A 26,841-nucleotide genomic window follows, 5' to 3' on the forward strand; every position below is an offset into this window, starting at 1 on the left:
GGAAATTCAAGTTTCTATTTAAATGTTTAAGATATATTGATACACATGATACTGAGTTTTACTAAGAGATTTTCCAAATTTTAACTCACGTAAACTGATTGGATATTTCACTAATAGAATCAAGTTCATTGATTAGTCTGTATTACTCACATTTCATTATCACATGATCGAAAATGAGTGCGATTTACTTAGAAGCATATATAAATCTATCAAAGTTGTGCAATATTCGTCTTTCAATTAATGTGATCTCAATTATCGTGCTCAATAAGCGTTTTAGATGCTTATATGAATTAATTAAAACTTTCAATATTGTTGATGACATATATGATCTATAATAATATTTCTGACTAAAGACTACGTGTAAATAAAATTATAAATAGATAAAAATAACAAATTTTTATAAAATAAATCGACGAAATTGAATGTAATACCATAAAGAAGAATTAGAATATTTTATTCTTGACACATATATGTTTTAGTATAATACATGGGATTAGTGAGGTTAGAAAACAGAAAAATTAATATTAATATATATATATTTTCGCTATTTAATTTTTTATATCTTTAATGATAAAAACAACTATTTTTTTCCTCTTTATATTATGAGAAATGCCTTCCTCCATTTTGGAAACGTCTGCAAAATGTCATCGTTCAGCTCCATCAAACAGTTTGCAATGATATTGATTTATGATATAATAACATTGATTTATGATATATTATAAGAAAAGAGACTTCTACAATTCAGCAAAACTTTCCATTAATTTAACTGTAAGAAAATCTCAAAACAAATGCATAAACTATGTTGAATGATTTAGTTTATAGATTTGTAGAAAATTGTTTTTCTATAAATAAAAATAGATAAAATAATTTTAATAATAATGTAAAATAAATTTTAAATAGGATTGTATTAAGCAAGTAAAATTATTTTGAAGAAAATAATGAAAAATTAAATCAATTCTAAACATTAAAATGTGACTAACTTCTCAACTGTGATTTACTAGTTTAAAAATCTCTCTTAAGTTATATTGTTTATAAATTAAAGTATAACTTCCAGAAATATCATTAAATTATTTAAAACGAGTTAAAATTTCGCTTCATTTGATGATAAACATTAAAGGAGAGAGAAATTTAGCAATATCATTCACGTTATTTACTGTCTACGTTGGTTGAGAGAAACTCGGAAAATATTCAAATAATAATTAAAATCTGAAGATAAATATTACTAAACTGTCGAAAATTTTATATTAAAATTTCTATACAAATATAAATTAAATAATCTTTTAATTATTTTTAAATTTAAAGTTTTAAAAAAATATATTGAATTTAGCAATTAATAAAACTTTGAAAACTTTTTAAAAATTTAATTACTTTGAAACGAATTTAAAGTATTTATATAAATTTTATATAATTTTTCTTTCGTAGATTTATAAAAGCAAAATTTAATATTTTAAAAATATATATTTTTATTCATATTTTATTAATTTTAGCAAATATTTTTCGAGAATTTAATAAAGAAATTACCATTATATATGAAGTTGTGATCTCCCATAGGCAAATGAATTCCCTGTATTTAGGAAAATAGTCTTCAATAACTTAAAAGGTTCCTTCTACTTACCCCAACTCTTGAATAAAAACATTATTCTTTGATTAAATATATTATTAGTATTATCATTATTATTTGCTACAGCTTAGCTTAGTTTAGCTGCTTGTATTCATTAGAATATTTTAATGGCAAATTTTAATTGTAAATGACTTCTTTTAAACAACTCTTTCTTCCTGATGAATTAAAGTTTGCATTCTAATTTTACTTTTTTTTTTTCTTTTAGTAAAAAGAAAAAAAATGGGGGTCGAATGCCAAAGGTGGAGGATGGATTAAATTAAATACTGTAAATACTTTGTCCTAAATTTTCTGTGTTGAAATAGGAATGCATCTTATATGCCATAAAATATGGCAATTAGCTAATAAAAATATTCATAAAGAAATTTGAGAAATTATTAATTATTTCGGTTAGTTTAAAAAAATACAAATTCTTAAATTATTTTACTGTATTTATATTTTTTAAAACTATGTATAATAATTAAAATTTACAGTGGCCGAGTGGATAAAACACTACTGAACACTGCTAGTTGGTGGCGAGTTTACGTCTGACCAACGAGCTAAAAACATAGTTTTCCGGGTTTTTTCACCTGTATAAAACCTAAATAGGGTCTAGTTTTCCGAAGAAATTCCTCCCGGAAGACATCCCCCTTGGCAGATTGCCCATACTTTATGTTGCTTTATCCCATCAATCCTATCATAAAATTCATCCGTATATACTTTCTTAAATATGGAATTTTAAAGATTTTTATAACATTTTGTAATATTTTTACATATAATGCAATTTCAGTGATATTTCTCTCTGCGTTTGTAATATTTCTCTTTATTAATAACGCACTAATAGGCCTATATAATGTATTAAATATTAATATAACTTCACTATTAACACTTCCATTAAGTAACTTACTAAACTTATTATTAAATAATAAACTGATTTTATTAAGATTTTTGATCTAATTGAATAATATAATTTATTTATTATAAAGAGCATTTTTAATTAAGAAATTTATTTTCATCAATAATAATTTTAATGCTATATTCATTAAATAACGAGAAAAATGTAAAAAGAAAAACGTTTTGATATTTTGATTGAAAAACAAAGATTTTGCATATATTTAAATGAGTTAATTCATTGTTTATTTATATAAAGACTGTAAACGATTATTTTAATAATAAATGTTTAAATAGTAAAATAATTTTTACGTAAAAATATTTCATAAACATTTGAATATTTAATTTACAAAAATCAAAATTTAAATATTAATATAATACAAGCAAAAATTTGCCATTATTTATCAGTTCTATGTAAATAAATTTTAAATGAAAGGAAATACATAATGAAAACTAATTGACGGAATATTTCGAAAGTATTTACGAAAATTTAATTAAAAATGAAACCTCAAACTTCTAGTTGAGTGTTTTATATTCTTTTATTATTAAATCATTATCTTCGCCATCAGCTCCTTTGACTGCAAGTGTTCATCTTCTATCGCTAGAATAATTCCTAAGGTAAGACAATCAAACATCTAAAAACTGGTTACTCGAGTCCATTAATCTCCTGCCGATCTCAAAATTATGACACATGACAGAAGTCGGTTCATTCTTGTGGTGTTTAGAAAACTTTCTAACTAGTTTCTAAATCATTTGATTGACACCGTGACATTAATACAATTTCTCCAAAGTCCAAAATACTTTTGACATATTTTTACTATATAAATAAAAATATAACTTCAAATATAATATGTTTTATATATTAAAATGTAAATTTTATTAATAAAGGTATAAATTTTTATCCGAATTTATCAATAAGATTTATTTCTTAGGACCAATATTTCAATCTTATATCGAATCAACTTCCAGACTTCTTAATGTTAAAGCTCTTTCTACATTATTTCGATTTATTATTGAGTTTGTATAAACAGTATTATATAAAATTTAACAGATAATTATGTAAATTAAATATAGTATATATTATAATATGAAATTGTAATCTAAATTATAAAATTATTCAATTAAAAGCTGGTAAGGGCTCTTGTTCGGCATTCTCGTCACTTGAACAGGAGGCTAACAGGGCCATTGAATTATACTACGATATACAATTTAAGTAATAACAAGAGGAGTTATTTTGTTGAATTATAGTAAATTTGTCTATTTAAAAATTAATTAAGTTTAAAAAATACTGACATATTAGCACAAAATTAAAATCTTCCCACCTCTTTGATTTATACAAACAAAATTTAATAGTACGATGCCCCATATATAGCATTAACCTCGCCCAGTTTCAAAATTTTTAGTTCATTTAGTCCTGAGATATAATGCACACCCACATACACACATATACAGAATTTTGTAATACTTTTTTACATTTTCGGGAATCTTAAAATGTCAAAAAGTCAAGAAATGCCGAAGAGCCTGAGGGTCAAAATTTGACCTATCACCATACTTTCCATATGTTATATTCTATAACATCAGGGAAGGTAAAAATGAAGTAAACATATGAAAAACTTATTCACAATCAGTGTGTACATACATTTTTCTGAGACACCCCGTATAATTTTATTATAAAAATTAATAGATAAAACAACGAAATAAATATCCTTTCCCTCAATAAATGTATCTAAATTTTCATTAAAATTCATAACTATTTCATTAGAAACTCTAGTGAAATCACGAAAACATCATCATCATCATCAAAAGTTACCAAGAAATAAAGAATATTTAAATTTTTTTCCTGAATGCTTCTAACTAAATCACAAAAACAAGTAAGAATATATGAACAAAATCTATTTATTTTCTTAATAAGTATGTGTTTATATACAAACTACAGTATATTTTACTGAAATTATGTAAGAAAAGATTAATATTTGAAGGTATGTGATGTAATTTAATATTTATTCAAGCGAGTGGAAGATAATAGGAAAATGAATCGATAAGCGAAAACCTTAATTATCCTATTTTCTATATTGGCAATGTGATTTAGAGAATCGAATTTTGAATTAGTCAAACATCATTAACCTTTTGAATTACAATTATGTAACCATAATTAAAGGCAAACGTTTATTATGTTCAGTATATACTCTTACTCATGAAGAATAAACGTGAAGTTTTTCATTTGTGTATCATGCATTCGTGTCGCTAACAGATGCTGCTATTGCTACAATGCCTGCAACAAAATATATTACAAAAGCTTAGAAAACTTTAGATCATTTCTATGGAAATTATTGAATATGATACACAAAAGAAAACATAAATAACAAGATATATTTTTATTTTTTATAAATTAGAATTCAACAAAATTGAATCTCTCTAAATTGCATTGTTTTTTATATATAGACTACTTCTTGATAAAAGAAAACAGAATATTCAAATTATAAAAATTTAAAAATATATAACAAATATAAAAATTAAAACTTTAAAATAAAATCAGACATTCATCCAAGATTTGCTAGAACAACATCCCCCAACCTCCTAAATATTTAAATATCTTTCAATTATATTTTACGATTTTCTGGAGATCGCGATCTACCGGTTGGGAATTATTCTCTAAAAGAAAGTAAAATTACATTATTTTAACATCAATTATTTCTACTAATTTAAAAATATATTTAATACATTTTAAAAGTATCAGAAAGATAAATATTATTTGCATTATTTTTGCATACACATTATTTTAACAATAAAATTAAATAGGTAAATATTACAAAATTCAATTACGATATTTTTTACATAAAAAAAGTATTTGCATTAAATTTTTTACAGGCAAAAAAAAAAAGAAATTTGCTATGATAATGAACGATAAGAAATTGGAAATATAATTTACATGAATAATGTAAATATCATAAGGAATATAACAATTATAGTGCAACGTATATAACTAGATAATAGAATGTAAAGTATAGATGATAAGAAAAACGGTTTTATTTCATTATAAAATGTGAATCCTCCAAGTGGATCAATCAATACCGTGTTGGCCAAGCGCCAAAAATCTGAGAGATGTGCCCAGTCGAATGCGACAGTCAGTTAAGCGGAAGTGCCATGTTGTATACAAATACAAAAGTCAATACATACTTTTGTTCAAAGTGAGTTAAGTAGTACTCAAAAACAATATATTCAATAAGTATCATTAAAAAGAAAAGAAATGCATGTAATTTCTATTGCAAAGTATGAGATTACTCTTTTAGTTTCATTGTTAATTTAGTAAATTTATTATTAAAATTGCATTTAGAAGGATTTTTATTATGAAATTTATCATCATTATATACATTTTTTTAAAGATTTTAAGAGATAAAAAGAACATCTCATTTAAGCACTTTTCTAGTCTTTTTTATGGAGGAACATTATTGAATTATACTAAGGTATACAATTTAAGTAATAACAAGAGGAGTAATTTTGTTGAATTATAATAAATTTGTCTATTTAGTATAATACATGGGATTAGTGAGTTAGAAAACAGAAAAATTAATATTAATATATATATATTTTCGCTATTTAATTTTTTATATCTTTAATGATAAAAACAACTATTTTTTTCCTCTTTATATTATGAGAAATGCCTTCCTCCATTTTGGAAACGTCTGCAAAATGTCATCGTTCAGCTCCATCAAACAGTTTGCAATGATATTGATTTATGATATAATAACATTGATTTATGATATATTATAAGAAAAGAGACTTCTACAATTCAGCAAAACTTTCCATTAATTTAACTGTAAGAAAATCTCAAAACAAATGCATAAACTATGTTGAATGATTTAGTTTATAGATTTGTAGAAAATTGTTTTTCTATAAATAAAAATAGATAAAATAATTTTAATAATAATGTAAAATAAATTTTAAATAGGATTGTATTAAGCAAGTAAAATTATTTTGAAGAAAATAATGAAAAATTAAATCAATTCTAAACATTAAAATGTGACTAACTTCTCAACTGTGATTTACTAGTTTAAAAATCTCTCTTAAGTTATATTGTTTATAAATTAAAGTATAACTTCCAGAAATATCATTAAATTATTTAAAACGAGTTAAAATTTCGCTTCATTTGATGATAAACATTAAAGGAGAGAGAAATTTAGCAATATCATTCACGTTATTTACTGTCTACGTTGGTTGAGAGAAACTCGGAAAATATTCAAATAATAATTAAAATCTGAAGATAAATATTACTAAANAATAATTTTAATAATAATGTAAAATAAATTTTAAATAGGATTGTATTAAGCAAGTAAAATTATTTTGAAGAAAATAATGAAAAATTAAATCAATTCTAAACATTAAAATGTGACTAACTTCTCAACTGTGATTTACTAGTTTAAAAATCTCTCTTAAGTTATATTGTTTATAAATTAAAGTATAACTTCCAGAAATATCATTAAATTATTTAAAACGAGTTAAAATTTCGCTTCATTTGATGATAAACATTAAAGGAGAGAGAAATTTAGCAATATCATTCACGTTATTTACTGTCTACGTTGGTTGAGAGAAACTCGGAAAATATTCAAATAATAATTAAAATCTGAAGATAAATATTACTAAACTGTCGAAAATTTTATATTAAAATTTCTATACAAATATAAATTAAATAATCTTTTAATTATTTTTAAATTTAAAGTTTTAAAAAAATATATTGAATTTAGCAATTAATAAAACTTTGAAAACTTTTTAAAAATTTAATTACTTTGAAACGAATTTAAAGTATTTATATAAATTTTATATAATTTTTCTTTCGTAGATTTATAAAAGCAAAATTTAATATTTTAAAAATATATATTTTTATTCATATTTTATTAATTTTAGCAAATATTTTTCGAGAATTTAATAAAGAAATTACCATTATATATGAAGTTGTGATCTCCCATAGGCAAATGAATTCCCTGTATTTAGGAAAATAGTCTTCAATAACTTAAAAGGTTCCTTCTACTTACCCCAACTCTTGAATAAAAACATTATTCTTTGATTAAATATATTATTAGTATTATCATTATTATTTGCTACAGCTTAGCTTAGTTTAGCTGCTTGTATTCATTAGAATATTTTAATGGCAAATTTTAATTGTAAATGACTTCTTTTAAACAACTCTTTCTTCCTGATGAATTAAAGTTTGCATTCTAATTTTACTTTTTTTTTTTTAACCAGACTACAGTGAAAATTTTTTGGGACCGGTACCAAAGACTTTTCCTAAATATTCTGTGCTGAAATGGGGATGAATCTTATGGGCTATAAAATGCAGTAATTAAATCCAATTGAAAGTAGTAGATGGTAGAAAGTACAATTATGGCTAGATGGTTGAGTGATCAAGATGCCAGCCTATTGCTCTTGGAACTTAGGGACGAATCCAGCTGAATTGATAAACCCTAGAAATTTTTTGGGATGTGTGTCTTTGATATGTTGAGCTCCATCCCTTACCTTCCAGCTGCCCTGTTGTGGGTCTGGCAAAATCCATAATGGACTTGACTAAAAAGCCATCTTTAGTGTCCACAGAGTGGAGAATCAAAAATAAATTAGTTATGATATATATTTTTGAAAATCAAATAAAATACTTCATAAATAGATATCAGTAATTTTTTAATGTTTATTAATNCAACGGAAATTCAAGTTTCTATTTAAATGTTTAAGATATATTGATACACATGATACTGAGTTTTACTAAGAGATTTTCCAAATTTTAACTCACGTAAACTGATTGGATATTTCACTAATAGAATCAAGTTCATTGATTAGTCTGTATTACTCACATTTCATTATCACATGATCGAAAATGAGTGCGATTTACTTAGAAGCATATATAAATCTATCAAAGTTGTGCAATATTCGTCTTTCAATTAATGTGATCTCAATTATCGTGCTCAATAAGCGTTTTAGATGCTTATATGAATTAATTAAAACTTTCAATATTGTTGATGACATATATGATCTATAATAATATTTCTGACTAAAGACTACGTGTAAATAAAATTATAAATAGATAAAAATAACAAATTTTTATAAAATAAATCGACGAAATTGAATGTAATACCATAAAGAAGAATTAGAATATTTTATTCTTGACACATATATGTTTTAGTATAATACATGGGATTAGTGAGGTTAGAAAACAGAAAAATTAATATTAATATATATATATTTTCGCTATTTAATTTTTTATATCTTTAATGATAAAAACAACTATTTTTTTCCTCTTTATATTATGAGAAATGCCTTCCTCCATTTTGGAAACGTCTGCAAAATGTCATCGTTCAGCTCCATCAAACAGTTTGCAATGATATTGATTTATGATATAATAACATTGATTTATGATATATTATAAGAAAAGAGACTTCTACAATTCAGCAAAACTTTCCATTAATTTAACTGTAAGAAAATCTCAAAACAAATGCATAAACTATGTTGAATGATTTAGTTTATAGATTTGTAGAAAATTGTTTTTCTATAAATAAAAATAGATAAAATAATTTTAATAATAATGTAAAATAAATTTTAAATAGGATTGTATTAAGCAAGTAAAATTATTTTGAAGAAAATAATGAAAAATTAAATCAATTCTAAACATTAAAATGTGACTAACTTCTCAACTGTGATTTACTAGTTTAAAAATCTCTCTTAAGTTATATTGTTTATAAATTAAAGTATAACTTCCAGAAATATCATTAAATTATTTAAAACGAGTTAAAATTTCGCTTCATTTGATGATAAACATTAAAGGAGAGAGAAATTTAGCAATATCATTCACGTTATTTACTGTCTACGTTGGTTGAGAGAAACTCGGAAAATATTCAAATAATAATTAAAATCTGAAGATAAATATTACTAAACTGTCGAAAATTTTATATTAAAATTTCTATACAAATATAAATTAAATAATCTTTTAATTATTTTTAAATTTAAAGTTTTAAAAAAATATATTGAATTTAGCAATTAATAAAACTTTGAAAACTTTTTAAAAATTTAATTACTTTGAAACGAATTTAAAGTATTTATATAAATTTTATATAATTTTTCTTTCGTAGATTTATAAAAGCAAAATTTAATATTTTAAAAATATATATTTTTATTCATATTTTATTAATTTTAGCAAATATTTTTCGAGAATTTAATAAAGAAATTACCATTATATATGAAGTTGTGATCTCCCATAGGCAAATGAATTCCCTGTATTTAGGAAAATAGTCTTCAATAACTTAAAAGGTTCCTTCTACTTACCCCAACTCTTGAATAAAAACATTATTCTTTGATTAAATATATTATTAGTATTATCATTATTATTTGCTACAGCTTAGCTTAGTTTAGCTGCTTGTATTCATTAGAATATTTTAATGGCAAATTTTAATTGTAAATGACTTCTTTTAAACAACTCTTTCTTCCTGATGAATTAAAGTTTGCATTCTAATTTTACTTTTTTTTTTTTTCTTTTAGTAAAAAGAAAAAAAATGGGGGTCGAATGCCAAAGGTGGAGGATGGATTAAATTAAATACTGTAAATACTTTGTCCTAAATTTTCTGTGTTGAAATAGGAATGCATCTTATATGCCATAAAATATGGCAATTAGCTAATAAAAATATTCATAAAGAAATTTGAGAAATTATTAATTATTTCGGTTAGTTTAAAAAAATACAAATTCTTAAATTATTTTACTGTATTTATATTTTTTAAAACTATGTATAATAATTAAAATTTACAGTGGCCGAGTGGATAAAACACTACTGAACACTGCTAGTTGGTGGCGAGTTTACGTCTGACCAACGAGCTAAAAACATAGTTTTCCGGGTTTTTTCACCTGTATAAAACCTAAATAGGGTCTAGTTTTCCGAAGAAATTCCTCCCGGAAGACATCCCCCTTGGCAGATTGCCCATACTTTATGTTGCTTTATCCCATCAATCCTATCATAAAATTCATCCGTATATACTTTCTTAAATATGGAATTTTAAAGATTTTTATAACATTTTGTAATATTTTTACATATAATGCAATTTCAGTGATATTTCTCTCTGCGTTTGTAATATTTCTCTTTATTAATAACGCACTAATAGGCCTATATAATGTATTAAATATTAATATAACTTCACTATTAACACTTCCATTAAGTAACTTACTAAACTTATTATTAAATAATAAACTGATTTTATTAAGATTTTTGATCTAATTGAATAATATAATTTATTTATTATAAAGAGCATTTTTAATTAAGAAATTTATTTTCATCAATAATAATTTTAATGCTATATTCATTAAATAACGAGAAAAATGTAAAAAGAAAAACGTTTTGATATTTTGATTGAAAAACAAAGATTTTGCATATATTTAAATGAGTTAATTCATTGTTTATTTATATAAAGACTGTAAACGATTATTTTAATAATAAATGTTTAAATAGTAAAATAATTTTTACGTAAAAATATTTCATAAACATTTGAATATTTAATTTACAAAAATCAAAATTTAAATATTAATATAATACAAGCAAAAATTTGCCATTATTTATCAGTTCTATGTAAATAAATTTTAAATGAAAGGAAATACATAATGAAAACTAATTGACGGAATATTTCGAAAGTATTTACGAAAATTTAATTAAAAATGAAACCTCAAACTTCTAGTTGAGTGTTTTATATTCTTTTATTATTAAATCATTATCTTCGCCATCAGCTCCTTTGACTGCAAGTGTTCATCTTCTATCGCTAGAATAATTCCTAAGGTAAGACAATCAAACATCTAAAAACTTGTTACTTGAGTCCATTAATCTCCTGCCGATCTCAAAATTATGACACATGACAGAAGTCGGTTCATTCTTGTGGTGTTTAGAAAACTTTCTAACTAGTTTCTAAATCATTTGATTGACACCGTGACATTAATACAATTTCTCCAAAGTCCAAAATACTTTTGACATATTTTTACTATATAAATAAAAATATAACTTCAAATATAATATGTTTTATATATTAAAATGTAAATTTTATTAATAAAGGTATAAATTTTTATCCGAATTTATCAATAAGATTTATTTCTTAGGACCAATATTTCAATCTTATATCGAATCAACTTCCAGACTTCTTAATGTTAAAGCTCTTTCTACATTATTTCGATTTATTATTGAGTTTGTATAAACAGTATTATATAAAATTTAACAGATAATTATGTAAATTAAATATAGTATATATTATAATATGAAATTGTAATCTAAATTATAAAATTATTCAATTAAAAGCTGGTAAGGGCTCTTGTTCGGCATTCTCGTCACTTGAACAGGAGGCTAACAGGGCCATTGAATTATACTAAGGTATACAATTTAAGTAATAACAAGAGGAGTAATTTTGTTGAATTATAATAAATTTGTCTATTTAAAAATTAATTAAGTTTAAAAAATATTGACATATTAGCACAAAATTAAAATCTTCCCACCTCTTTGATTTATACAAACAAAATTTAATAGTACGATGCCCATATATAGCATTAACCTCGCCCAGTTTCAAAATTTTTAGTTCATTTAGTCCTGAGATATAATGCACACCCACATACACACATATACAGAATTTTGTAATACTTTTTTACATTTTCGGGAATCTTAAAATGTCAAAAAGTCAAGAAATGCCGAAGAGCCTGAGGGTCAAAATTTGACCTATCACCATACTTTCCATATGTTATATTCTATAACATCAGGGAAGGTAAAAATGAAGTAAACATATGAAAAACTTATTCACAATCAGTGTGTACATACATTTTTCTGAGACACCCCGTATAATTTTATTATAAAAATTAATAGATAAAACAACGAAATAAATATCCTTTCCCTCAATAAATGTATCTAAATTTTCATTAAAATTCATAACTATTTCATTAGAAACTCTAGTGAAATCACGAAAACATCATCATCATCATCAAAAGTTACCAAGAAATAAAGAATATTTAAATTTTTTTCCTGAATGCTTCTAACTAAATCACAAAAACAAGTAAGAATATATGAACAAAATCTATTTATTTTCTTAATAAGTATGTGTTTATATACAAACTACAGTATATTTTACTGAAATTATGTAAGAAAAGATTAANATAATTTTAATAATAATGTAAAATAAATTTTAAATGAAAGGAAATACATAATGAAAACTAATTGACGGAATATTTCGAAAGTATTTACGAAAATTTAATTAAAAATGAAACCTCAAACTTCTAGTTGAGTGTTTTATATTCTTTTATTATTAAATCATTATCTTCGCCATCAGCTCCTTTGACTGCAAGTGTTCATCTTCTATCGCTAGAATAATTCCTAAGGTAAGACAATCAAACATCTAAAAACTTGTTACTTGAGTCCATTAATCTCCTGCCGATCTCAAAATTATGACACATGACAGAAGTCGGTTCATTCTTGTGGTGTTTAGAAAACTTTCTAACTAGTTTCTAAATCATTTGATTGACACCGTGACATTAATACAATTTCTCCAAAGTCCAAAATACTTTTGACATATTTAATAATAATGTAAAATAAATTTTAAATAGGATTGTATTAAGCAAGTAAAATTATTTTGAAGAAAATAATGAAAAATTAAATCAATTCTAAACATTAAAATGTGACTAACTTCTCAACTGTGATTTACTAGTTTAAAAATCTCTCTTAAGTTATATTGTTTATAAATTAAAGTATAACTTCCAGAAATATCATTAAATTATTTAAAACGAGTTAAAATTTCGCTTCATTTGATGATAAACATTAAAGGAGAGAGAAATTTAGCAATATCATTCACGTTATTTACTGTCTACGTTGGTTGAGAGAAACTCGGAAAATATTCAAATAATAATTAAAATCTGAAGATAAATATTACTAAACTGTCGAAAATTTTATATTAAAATTTCTATACAAATATAAATTAAATAATCTTTTAATTATTTTTAAATTTAAAGTTTTAAAAAAATATATTGAATTTAGCAATTAATAAAACTTTGAAAACTTTTTAAAAATTTAATTACTTTGAAACGAATTTAAAGTATTTATATAAATTTTATATAATTTTTCTTTCGTAGATTTATAAAAGCAAAATTTAATATTTTAAAAATATATATTTTTATTCATATTTTATTAATTTTAGCAAATATTTTTCGAGAATTTAATAAAGAAATTACCATTATATATGAAGTTGTGATCTCCCATAGGCAAATGAATTCCCTGTATTTAGGAAAATAGTCTTCAATAACTTAAAAGGTTCCTTCTACTTACCCCAACTCTTGAATAAAAACATTATTCTTTGATTAAATATATTATTAGTATTATCATTATTATTTGCTACAGCTTAGCTTAGTTTAGCTGCTTGTATTCATTAGAATATTTTAATGGCAAATTTTAATTGTAAATGACTTCTTTTAAACAACTCTTTCTTCCTGATGAATTAAAGTTTGCATTCTAATTTTACTTTTTTTTTTTTAATTAGACTACANCACTTGAACAGGAGGCTAACAGGGCCATTGAATTATACTACGATATACAATTTAAGTAATAACAAGAGGAGTTATTTTGTTGAATTATAGTAAATTTGTCTATTTAAAAATTAATTAAGTTTAAAAAATACTGACATATTAGCACAAAATTAAAATCTTCCCACCTCTTTGATTTATACAAACAAAATTTAATAGTACGATGCCCCATATATAGCATTAACCTCGCCCAGTTTCAAAATTTTTAGTTCATTTAGTCCTGAGATATAATGCACACCCACATACACACATATACAGAATTTTGTAATACTTTTTTACATTTTCGGGAATCTTAAAATGTCAAAAAGTCAAGAAATGCCGAAGAGCCTGAGGGTCAAAATTTGACCTATCACCATACTTTCCATATGTTATATTCTATAACATCAGGGAAGGTAAAAATGAAGTAAACATATGAAAAACTTATTCACAATCAGTGTGTACATACATTTTTCTGAGACACCCCGTATAATTTTATTATAAAAATTAATAGATAAAACAACGAAATAAATATCCTTTCCCTCAATAAATGTATCTAAATTTTCATTAAAATTCATAACTATTTCATTAGAAACTCTAGTGAAATCACGAAAACATCATCATCATCATCAAAAGTTACCAAGAAATAAAGAATATTTAAATTTTTTTCCTGAATGCTTCTAACTAAATCACAAAAACAAGTAAGAATATATGAACAAAATCTATTTATTTTCTTAATAAGTATGTGTTTATATACAAACTACAGTATATTTTACTGAAATTATGTAAGAAAAGATTAATATTTGAAGGTATGTGATGTAATTTAATATTTATTCAAGCGAGTGGAAGATAATAGGAAAATGAATCGATAAGCGAAAACCTTAATTATCCTATTTTCTATATTGGCAATGTGATTTAGAGAATCGAATTTTGAATTAGTCAAACATCATTAACCTTTTGAATTACAATTATGTAACCATAATTAAAGGCAAACGTTTATTATGTTCAGTATATACTCTTACTCATGAAGAATAAACGTGAAGTTTTTCATTTGTGTATCATGCATTCGTGTCGCTAACAGATGCTGCTATTGCTACAATGCCTGCAACAAAATATATTACAAAAGCTTAGAAAACTTTAGATCATTTCTATGGAAATTATTGAATATGATACACAAAAGAAAACATAAATAACAAGATATATTTTTATTTTTTATAAATTAGAATTCAACAAAATTGAATCTCTCTAAATTGCATTGTTTTTTATATATAGACTACTTCTTGATAAAAGAAAACAGAATATTCAAATTATAAAAATTTAAAAATATATTTAATACATTTTAAAAGTATCAGAAAGATAAATATTATTTGCATTATTTTTGCATACACATTATTTTAACAATAAAATTAAATAGGTAAATATTACAAAATTCAATTACGATATTTTTTACATAAAAAAAGTATTTGCATTAAATTTTTTACAGGCAAAAAAAAAAAGAAATTTGCTATGATAATGAACGATAAGAAATTGGAAATATAATTTACATGAATAATGTAAATATCATAAGGAATATAACAATTATAGTGCAACGTATATAACTAGATAATAGAATGTAAAGTATAGATGATAAGAAAAACGGTTTTATTTCATTATAAAATGTGAATCCTCCAAGTGGATCAATCAATACCGTGTTGGCCAAGCGCCAAAAATCTGAGAGATGTGCCCAGTCGAATGCGACAGTCAGTTAAGCGGAAGTGCCATGTTGTATACAAATACAAAAGTCAATACATACTTTTGTTCAAAGTGAGTTAAGTAGTACTCAAAAACAATATATTCAATAAGTATCATTAAAAAGAAAAGAAATGTATGTAATTTCTATTGCAAAGTATGAGATTACTCTTTTAGTTTCATTGTTAATTTAGTAAATTTATTATTAAAATTGCATTTAGAAGGATTTTTATTATGAAATTTATCATCATTATATACATTTTTTTAAAGATTTTAAGAGATAAAAAGAACATCTCATTTAAGCACTTTTCTAGTCTTTTTTATGGAGGAACATTTAAAAAATTAATAGTATATAAACTAATTTTGAAGAGATTTCACTAAAAGTATCGTTTTTTTTATAACATAAATAGTTTTTTTTTGTATAAAGAAACAGCTCCAACTTTTATAGCAGTTTCATTCATATGAAAAATTTAAAGGAAAAATTTTGCATTTAAAAATGTTTTGTTGCAGTTAATTGTCTTTTTAAATATAATAAATTAGTATAAAGGAATAATTTATGAGTAATTTGTTTAATTATACATGTATTTAAATGTGAAATTCTTCCTTTTTTTTTCCTGCTCTAAATTATACAAGATGCGTGTGTGTAAAATTCATATACTGAAAACTCGTATTAAAGATCAAATAAATCTTCGTCATATGACGATCTTTATGGAAACATGTAAAAATATGATTCATTACAACAATAAATAGGCATGTAAAGATATAACAATTTATCTACATTTTATATAATGTAGCAGACTATTCACTTCGATTATTATTAATTATATTTATGAATATGTTGGCAGTTTATATAACAATCCAGATATTCATTGCTTAATAAATATATTCAAGAGTAACAATTACTTAATCCTCATTTAAACTTTGATATAATTAATTAATTTTCAAAAGGTTTTAGATTCTAATAATTTATTTATAAAATTAATAACGTTTATTTTTAATCTATTAGAGTTGGGTGTGCCTCTTATAAACTTTTATAATTATTTATTTATCGTTAAAGTTTCTGCAGATATTTTTTTTTTATTATTTATGACTATTGTTTAATTAAAATTTAATAGATTATTTGTTTGAGAAATATTTTTAAAAAGTCGAATTTATATTATTGTGACATTGCCACAATTCCGACCGTTATTTTTAATCGCAGTTTAATTTAAAATTCACGTGACTTCCGGGCCATACCCGGACCTTTCTATATAATTAGTCGGGCCTATAGAATGTAAGCTTTTTATATCTGGGATTTTTATATTTAGGAGATAAACGAAGGACAGACAGACAGTGGGAATTTACAGGTATGTAATTTGCCCTAAAATTAATTATAATATTCTTTATTCAATTTCATAATATTATTTTTTAAAAACAAGAAATAAATAAATATTATTCCATTGCTGAAAAGTTTTTTCAAATTTAATAAAATGCTTTTTTAAAAAATGGAAAATAAAAATTCATCTATACGTATGTTAACATGATGCAAATTAGTTTATTTTTCCCGTATATTTATTATATTTACAAAACTAATTTCATTTTTAATAGATAAATTACTTTATTAATTAACAAAAAAAACCAGGGANAAAGTGGAGGAAATATAAAAAATATTTAGTAGTAAGTTGCATGTATATAATTATATTAATTATATAGTTTAGATGGTGCAGATTATTCATGATAAATGGGTGGTACTGTACATAGGGTAATAAATCCATCATATCTTCATATTTTTTTTTATAGTGGACTTGCCACACTTTCAAAATCAAAGGCTGGTGTATAATTTCAGTTTGTTTTTTTAAAAAAATTATTGAAGATTTAAACTCTTAAATGAAATTTTTAGATAAAAGTTTATTATAATGGTTATATTTCTTATATATAATTATTTTCTGATAAGCAATTGTAGCAATATTTAAGAATCAATAGGAGTTCGCGAGTGACTAGTTGAAAATTTATACTTTATTAAATAGTAAAATTCTGAGATAGAGTTATTCAACGGAAATTCAAGTTTCTATTTAAATGTTTAAGATATATTGATACACATGATACTGAGTTTTACTAAGAGATTTTCCAAATTTTAACTCACGTAAACTGATTGGATATTTCACTAATAGAATCAAGTTCATTGATTAGTCTGTATTACTCACATTTCATTATCACATGATCGAAAATGAGTGCGATTTACTTAGAAGCATATATAAATCTATCAAAGTTGTGCAATATTCGTCTTTCAATTAATGTGATCTCAATTATCGTGCTCAATAAGCGTTTTAGATGCTTATATGAATTAATTAAAACTTTCAATATTGTTGATGACATATATGATCTATAATAATATTTCTGACTAAAGACTACGTGTAAATAAAATTATAAATAGATAAAAATAACAAATTTTTATAAAATAAATCGACGAANTTACTTTTCGTGTCCTTCATTAACAAAAATCTTGAATGAGATCATTTAAAACTTTAGAATATTGCTAAATTAAGTAAGATAAATGGTGTAATTAACCACTAGTTCTAAAAATAAATTAATAAAATGAAATAAATTTCCTCTATTTATTATTAAGTGTAGTTTCTTTTACTTTTATCAACTTCTCAACAAACTCAATTATTCTTTAAAGAGTTTTAATTTGTTTGTAAGTCAGAAAAATTAAAAACAAAAGAAAAACAAAAATAAAAAAAAGTAAAACCTGTCTAAAACGGAAAAATATTCGATTTCTAAGATTCCAGTTTATACAGGTTTTATTGTAAATCTTTTTTTTTTTTTTAATTTCTCAAAATATATTTAATAGAATTTCATAATTTTTGGGGGGAATTTTGAAGAAATTTGAATACAAATATAACTTTTTCTTTATTATTTTTAAAAATATATATCTATTTTTATATAGATCTAAATGTCAAGAAGAATTAACTATGATATTAGAATGTAGAACATTAAATTTTTANAATGATCGTTCTACTTTATTTTTCAAATAATTCCTCACTCGTTATTCAATATCCAAATATATTATACTGTATATACAGTAAACCTGTCCAAAACGGAACGTGAAACCTGCCTAAAACGGAATAAATTCTTCTGAACGGAGCGATTTTCTGTACAGTAAAACCTGTGTAAACCGCACGGTACCGAATATTTTTTCCTGTTTGGCAGATTTCCGTTTTAAACAGGTTCTGTTAATACAAAAAAAAATCGCTCCGTTCCGAAGGTTTTTTTCAATTTTAGTACCGGTTTACACAGGTTTTACTGTATAAAAATTTTTGAAGTAGCATGAATTTCTTTTGTAAATTTGATATTTTATTATTTGCAAAACTATTTTGCCATTTCTTGAAAGACGAAGTGTGGATATGGAATATTTTCATTAATAATAATACATTTTTTAGTTTATGCTATTTTGAGGCATTTTAGTTTTTGTTTTATTTCTGGGTATTCTCACACGTTGTTCTTCGAGTGTGAAAAATGATATATTAAGAAAGATCTTTAGTTTAAAATCACTCAACTAAGTGTAAACTGAGATGAATGATGAGAAGTGATATATTATAATCATTTAAGAAGAGATAAAGTTGACAACAGTGATAGCAGAAGAACCATCCATCCATCTGGATACATTTGTTCTCGCTTCTGTGNAAAATAAATTAAATGCATTTAGAACTAATAGCGCTAATATGTAATATAGATCACTATTGACCATTATAATAGTTAAAATAAGTGTATTTTACCTTCTTGCAAGCTGTGACAAGTCATTTTATGTTTGACATGACTTCCACTTACATGGTTTCATTTTGTAAAAATTGTTGCTTGGCATCGACCCAAGAATAGATATAAGAAACTGTTTTTCACAAACGATATTTATTTGTATTATTAATGATAGATTTAATACAAAATTTCTTTCTTTTTGTTCCTTATTTATTCAGTTAACTTTTGTAATAATTTCCCTTCGTACAATTTTCAACTTCAACAATTTGGCTAATGATGTTTACTTTATGGATCCTATGTTGAAAGGCAAATTGTGCTAAGAATGGTATACATCAATGGAATCTAATTATATTTAAACTCACAAATATGAAATTATATATTCAAAATGTAATAAACTAAAACGTGATTTAAGCAATTTACAACTTAAATGGTTTCAGGTATATATATATACAATATTTTTATATAGAATAAAGTACGTAATGTATCTTTCTGAAAAGTATTTGTACCTAAAAAATACATATATATTAACGTATTTTTATATAGANTTAGAATAGATGTTGTTCTCTGATAACACAAGTAGAAAAAATGATTTTGACCCGCCATATATTACAAACTACTTTCAGTATAACATTTAAAAGATGACAGATACACTAACCAAGAATGAAAGTATACATAGTCTACATCTTATATTTCAACTCAGAATGATCTTCAAACATCGTTTTATGAGGAAAGTTACTTAAAATAAATACATGTCATTGTTTGTTTGAATTGTATTAGTTGATAAAAATTATTTATATCTGTAATTTATATTACTTTCTGACATTATTTTTATTCGTAACTCTATCGATTTTGTTTATTTCTACTTATATTTTTGTGGTTCTTTTCTATAATTCACAAATTGAATGGGATTGTTACAGTGTTAAATTGACCAGAGATAACTTCTTCAAACCACTAAAATGAAAATTGTTTATCTATATAATTAAATAGTAAAAAGATAAAAGAAATAGTGATATCTTTTAAAATTTCAATTAAGTTACCTTAAAGATAAATTTAGAATATAAAAAAAAATTAATGCAATTCTTTTTAGAATTTCTTTAAAAATATATAAAAAAAATTTTATACAGTGTCTATATTCGAACTCCATTAAATTCAAGACGTGCTTTTCCTGTATCTATCCAGCAAATAAATGACTTTCTTTGAAAGTTATTATTGTAACCAGTAGCAACTATCTTGATAGAATCAATTGCTGACTAACAATGTCTTGGTTTTTGGGTGAGAAAAACCTTAAGGACTTCATAAGAATGTACATTAAGTTAAGAATGCAACACTCCACAAATTATGCAATTCAAATGCAATTGTGGGATTAGCATATATTTGGATTTTTTGGGTATTTATTAAGCTATATGTATGTATACTTCATACGAGCTAACAAATATTTTTATGCAATATTCCAAACCAATTCTAAAAATTCCTTACGTGCGAGATGACTCCATGTTAAAAATTCAATTTTTTAAACTAGAACAGAATTTATAATATAAATAATACTTCAAATTTCTTGTAATTCCACTTTCGAGTAGTAAGAAGTACATAATTTGAGAATTCATTAGAGAATTCTTTAACTATTTTATGTTGCAAAGATAAATTTACGTTAAAAATTCAATTTTCCAACTAAAAAGTAGTATTTAAAACACGCATATTGTGTAAAATTTGTTATAAACTCCGGTTTTGAATGACATGAAAAGTTAAGATTTACGTAGAATTTCAGAATCGAGGATTAAACGTAGTTATTCAAAATTGAAAAACGAAATTATCCCCGTAATCTTCTTTAAAATCCATTAAAGTATTAAAGAAATACTGTATATCAATATTATGTAACCAATGAAGTTACGCATTGGCCATTTCGTAAGCAAATAGCAACAGAACTGCTTGGGCGTTTTATCGATTTTACAACACAATAATAAAGGTCATGGATGGAATTGATAAACTCTTTGACTTCGAAGTTCTTAATTTCTTATCCCAGAAGTAATCTTCAAAAAAAAATTAAGGAATAAACAATAAAATTAGTGATTTCATTTAGGTTACTTCAAGTGATTCGATTCTAAGATATTATTACTGAACAATAACTTTATTTATAAAATAAAGAAATTTGAGCAGTTTCCTATTTCTATCTAATAAAACTGGAAACGTGATAAAAAGTATTATTTATGAGACATTTTAACACGATATCTACTTTTTAATTTTTTTTTTTTTTAGAAGAAACTCAGGTTGTTGTTAGTCATCTGTCTTCTTTCATCTGACATTTTTCCTTTTTGGATGCACGTGATGGTATTAAAGATCTTCTAAAAATTAATAAGAAAAGTCATAGAATAGATAAAGAAAACTTCATTAAAAATAGAAAGTTGGGAAGAAGGAGGGGAGAAAAAATAGCTGAAAACTAAACTAACGATCATTTGCATCTAATAATACTTTTCGTAATCGATATTATTACAAAGATTTTCTACTAGTAAATTCGATTTTCTTTTTCCAATTTAATAAATTTTTTTGTTTAAGATATAAAAATTTATCTAAAAAATTAATTTAATATGCAATTAGTTGATACTTTCGACTTCTGTTGAGAGAGTTCCAATAAAAGAAAGAATATTTTTATAATTAATTTCACAGAAAAATATTAATAATTGATAATTACATTAAAAACCTAGATCTAAATTTCAATAGAATTTACTTTAAAAAAAATAATAGAATTTAATAAATTCTTTAATGTGAATCTCTTATAATTAGCATAAATTAATAATTGCGAATTTTAAAGGTAACAAGAAAACTTCCAAGATTTTCAAGAATTTATTAATAATTTTTTTAAAAATTCCTATCTCTTAGTTTAGCTAAGAGGAAAAATATGAAGAAAATTGTTTAAATAGAGATATTCATCTGGAAAATGCATTTGAACAATTAACGTGATTAAATATATTTTAGTTACAAAATTAAATTAAATATAATAATAATGAGAAATTTATCTCATTTAATTATTTCAAAATTAGGTGCAAAAGTTTGAAAATTAATTTACGGATCATATCCATGTTCTGATGAAAGGATTAATCCTATGTGCAGTATTAATCCTTCAATACAATCTTATAAAGAATAAATCTATATGTAATGAATTCCTGTGAAGAATTCTATATGTATTATAATGAACGAATCATATCTGCATGTAATTTATTCATATGCAGTAATTTAGATTCATGCATAGAATAGATCTACATCTACTAGAAGGTCGCGCAATAAGGTGTCAACTCCGTGGGGAATCCACGCTAGACACTGATCCAGACTCCATAATTTATCGTGAGTAGAACTAGTCGGGGAATCATTTCCCGTTCTTCCCACTAATCGACCCCATTGTGGATCAGGCCTACCTGTAATAAACGTAAATGTGACCGGTCACATAACCTGTATATGTTAGTGCATTTCCTTTAATAATCAATCAGTCGGAATGAATCGTGATTAAGTGCAATGCTATCATCTGCAAAATGGATCCCGTTTGCTCATAATTTCCATAAAATATACGTAAATTGGATTTAGAAAATGAATTAAGGAATGAGAATCGCATGCAATCCATTATATTGATGCAAAATTCTATTTTAATATAATCGTAGCTTACATAAATCTAGTTATGTTCAAGCGATTATATTCTGAATTATTTAGAATCCATGAGGTATATTAAATCAAATCTCTATTCGGAATATGTGTAATTATATTTAAGCACGATTCCTGCTTGAAATTATGTATTATATGTTAGCAAGATCCGTGCTATAAGTGAAAGAATTTATGCACAAATGATATCTGTTTAAATATATTTTCAATCGCATAATGGATCCCGTTTTAAAATATAATTTTGTATTTAAATATATTTAAATGCAGAATAAATCTTGTTTGAACATAATGCAGCAAAACAGGATCTATTCTTTACACGAATATATCCTGTAAGTTTAATATATGTTCTCTGTTGGAGAAAGTAATTTCGATTTTCTTATAAAAAAACACCTCATTTTTCTTTTTTGATATGTATGGAGTTGGGTTGAAATACTTGGAAAGAAAAAAATTTGGACAAAATATATTTTTAAAGAGGAAGAACAGCGTTAGAGATAAATACGTTTACACGATTCGATAGTGATTTTTTTTTGTTTAAAGAACACCGTTTCGAGATAGAATCTGCAACGTTTGCATTGAAATCATAAAAGACAATTTAAAAGGATTATGAAGGGAGACTCCAGTTGTTCTAGACGCATTAACTTAATGGGACGTCTAGAGAAGATTCTTAAATCTCTTCACATCATAAACGATTTGAAGAAAGATTTACTTTGACTAAGAGATTAAATAATATACGCACTTTAAAATCGAATTGTAAATAGAAAATGATTGACTTACCTAACATTTTTACGACAGCTCTTCTCGATGAAAGATTTTGTCTTCCTGGTCCTGGTCCATTTGTTGTTTCTGGTGAACATTTCCTTCTTCCAGGACCCGACATTCTAAGTCTTAGTCCTATAAATACATACAGTATGGAAATAACGCTGATGGGAAGGACAAAGAATAGAAAAGTTGATATTTCGAAGGCGTGTGGTAAAGGTCTTTTGACATTACAGACGGCTGACTCCCAAATTATTTTACCCTCTTCTGTTTCTCCGTAAACAATACCAAACTGTAAAGCTAGGGGCATAGCGAATACAGCCGCTATCATCCAGATAGCTAGTATCGTTCGAATAGCCCTAGGTAGATGGGACATGGTATGGGCTCTCAAAGGGTGACAGATAGCAACGTATCTTTCGACAGTAAAGGCCGTTATAGTCAAAATTGATGCATTTGTTGAAGTTTCCGAAGTCAAACCACGTATGACACAAACGCTCTCACCAAAAATATAAGGATATCTTACCCATAATTCATATAATTCTTGAGGCAATCCCAAGACTAAAAGGAGTAAATCCGATATGGCCAAACTGAACAGATAATAATTAGTTGCCGTATGCATATATTTGTTTCGAGCTATCACTATACAGGTACACACATTTCCAGTCGTTCCGGTAACAAGAATTACAGCATAAACAACAGTCATCGGTATGACGGTGCTAAGTGGACCCCTCTTAGGGCCCAGTCCATCATCCGAACTTTCGTTACCGTATTTCCATATATCACGTGTCAAGTTGTCGAGTGACATGAATGTAAAATTCAAGTCAACGTTCATCCCTACAAGGAACCATATCCTTCGACTGGGTCCCACATCTAGCCGTCCACTGACTAGCGACTGTACTGTAGTGTGGTGTGGCTGTCCGCTGCTTGCTTTCTGCCGCAATCGATAGCAGAAAGTTAAGCGACGCAACGTTCTCAATGGTTATTCTCTCAGCTGCACAGGAACCAAGTTTAAAGGTCAGCATCGCACTTCCGATATTTTAACACATGTTATTCTCCTATTTATATAATACAACAAGAAGTGCTTTAATATACACTTCATTAATATACCTCCGGTTTTATATCTAAATAGAATATGTTTAATCAAAACACCTTCTATTTTATCGGTAAATTTAGCTATTTTAAAGTAAATTTTATATCAGAAAAATATTCTGTTATAAAAATTATATACAATATAAAATAAAATAAAATATAAAACAAATATTCATATTTTCTTTCTTAAAATAATATTTAAATGTGAATATTTTAAATTTTATTTTATTTTATTTATTTGAAAATTAAAAAGTATTAACATAAGTGCAATTTAATTTACAAAATGTTTTCAAATTTCGTATTTATCACTTTATACACAATTAATACAAATCGTAGTGTTTATTTATAACACGTAACTTAATGTACAAATATTTATTTTTTATTCGTAAAATTACAAATATCTTTTTCTTATTTTTAACAAAGGAACAATACTTAAGATTATTTTCGTTAAAATTTAGCAATAGCCAGTAAAGGAGGAAACATCGAAATTTCAATAGAATTCCTTTGAGGAAAAATGGGTGGAAGCTATCAATTTCTAATGTCACAACGCCGACTGGTGAACAATGTCGGAAATAAGTACCTAACTTTATCAGTTTGCCACTGACCCCAACCACATGAAAGAAAGAATAATCTTAAACCAGACAACAAAAGAGTAACTAGAATGAAAAAATTTAATTTACAATTGATCATTTTAAAAATCAATTATATAAAAAAATATATATATATATTATCTTCGTTATTTCCGTTCATTTCGGCGTGCAACTTTCGTTCGTGCAACTTTCGTTCACAATTTGTTTTATATACGTGTATTGTTTTGATTTTAAAAATATCTTAGGAAAAAAAATCATTTATAGTATGGCATGTAAGAATTTATTGAAATTTCAATAAGATTTTGAGATTTCAATAGAATACTAAGCTGTATTTGATACAGTTAAAGTACAATTTGTGGCGATTTATTCAATTATCTAATGTATATTCGATCTGAGTACGAAATTAATTCATATAAATAACTCCTTATATTAATGTTCTATTCATCTATCATTCAATCAAGTGATGAAAGTAAATTAATTAAGGATTGAAACTCAAAAGAAGAAGAGATCTTGACCAGAAAATCATACCTCTTATAGATGAATGATTATTTTTTATATTATTATTATTACATAACCGGTCATCGAACTAAATTATTGGAGTTTTTTTCAGTTTTATAAATGCACTTTTAATAAGCAAAAGAATCTTCATAACTCATTATCCATAATAAATTAAAGAATTAATCATGCATTATCTATGATTAGAGATTTAAAACTTCGTATCTGATACAGAACTTTTACAGTAGAATCATAAAGATTACATGCTTATATATCATTTGATTAATTTTTAATAAAATTTTAGTGATATTATATAAAAAGAAAGAGGAAAAAATGGAAGAAACTCGAAAAGATCAGTTTCCTCTTCCCATAGATCGAAAATGGTTGGATTTGATATTGATAGGTCTATTTATAGGCGTACTGTATATATTCAATACATATTTACAGTATACTGAATAGAGATATGCCATATATTATAAATAAACTTTTACTTTTATTCAATAACTAATAAAGAAACTAATAAGATTAAAGAGCATCGATTGAAACTAATCTTTTAAAAAGTATTGTATAAAGATCACAGGAAGAGTAATATTGGAAAAGAGGAATCATGTTAACACAAAACAGTTTTCACTTTTATTCCTTCAAATGTGCACTCAGATAAATTAAAATAACAATTATAATTGAAAAATATATTACCGTTATAAAAAGCTATTTGAAAAATTAGTTATATAATAACATTTTTTTTTAAAAATATAGTGATATTTATATTTTTCTAT

The 26,841-nt window shown here is 24.6% G+C and overlaps 1 protein-coding gene across 2 annotated transcripts in view; it reads right to left on the reverse strand.

Moving 5' to 3' along the window:
* The window catches only part of LOC111627059 (pyrokinin-1 receptor-like), a 35,559-nt gene extending 10,784 nt beyond the window's left edge, over positions 1-24,775 (reverse strand). For both annotated transcript variants that reach the window (XR_002756970.1, XM_023370608.1), the window contains exon 1: positions 23,910-24,775. Coding sequence is in view for 1 of the 2 variants with exons in the window: in XM_023370608.1 (XP_023226376.1) it covers positions 23,910-24,723 (814 nt within the window). In the remaining variant the exon portion in view is untranslated. The remainder of the gene's footprint in view (positions 1-23,909) is intronic.
* Positions 24,776-26,841: the final 2,066 nt, after the last annotated feature.

The sequence above is a fragment of the Centruroides sculpturatus genome, unplaced genomic scaffold (assembly GCF_000671375.1).
Source record: "Centruroides sculpturatus isolate CEXI.00-Female unplaced genomic scaffold, Cexi_2.0 scaffold417, whole genome shotgun sequence".
In the NCBI taxonomy this organism is placed as follows: domain Eukaryota; kingdom Metazoa; phylum Arthropoda; class Arachnida; order Scorpiones; family Buthidae; genus Centruroides; species Centruroides sculpturatus.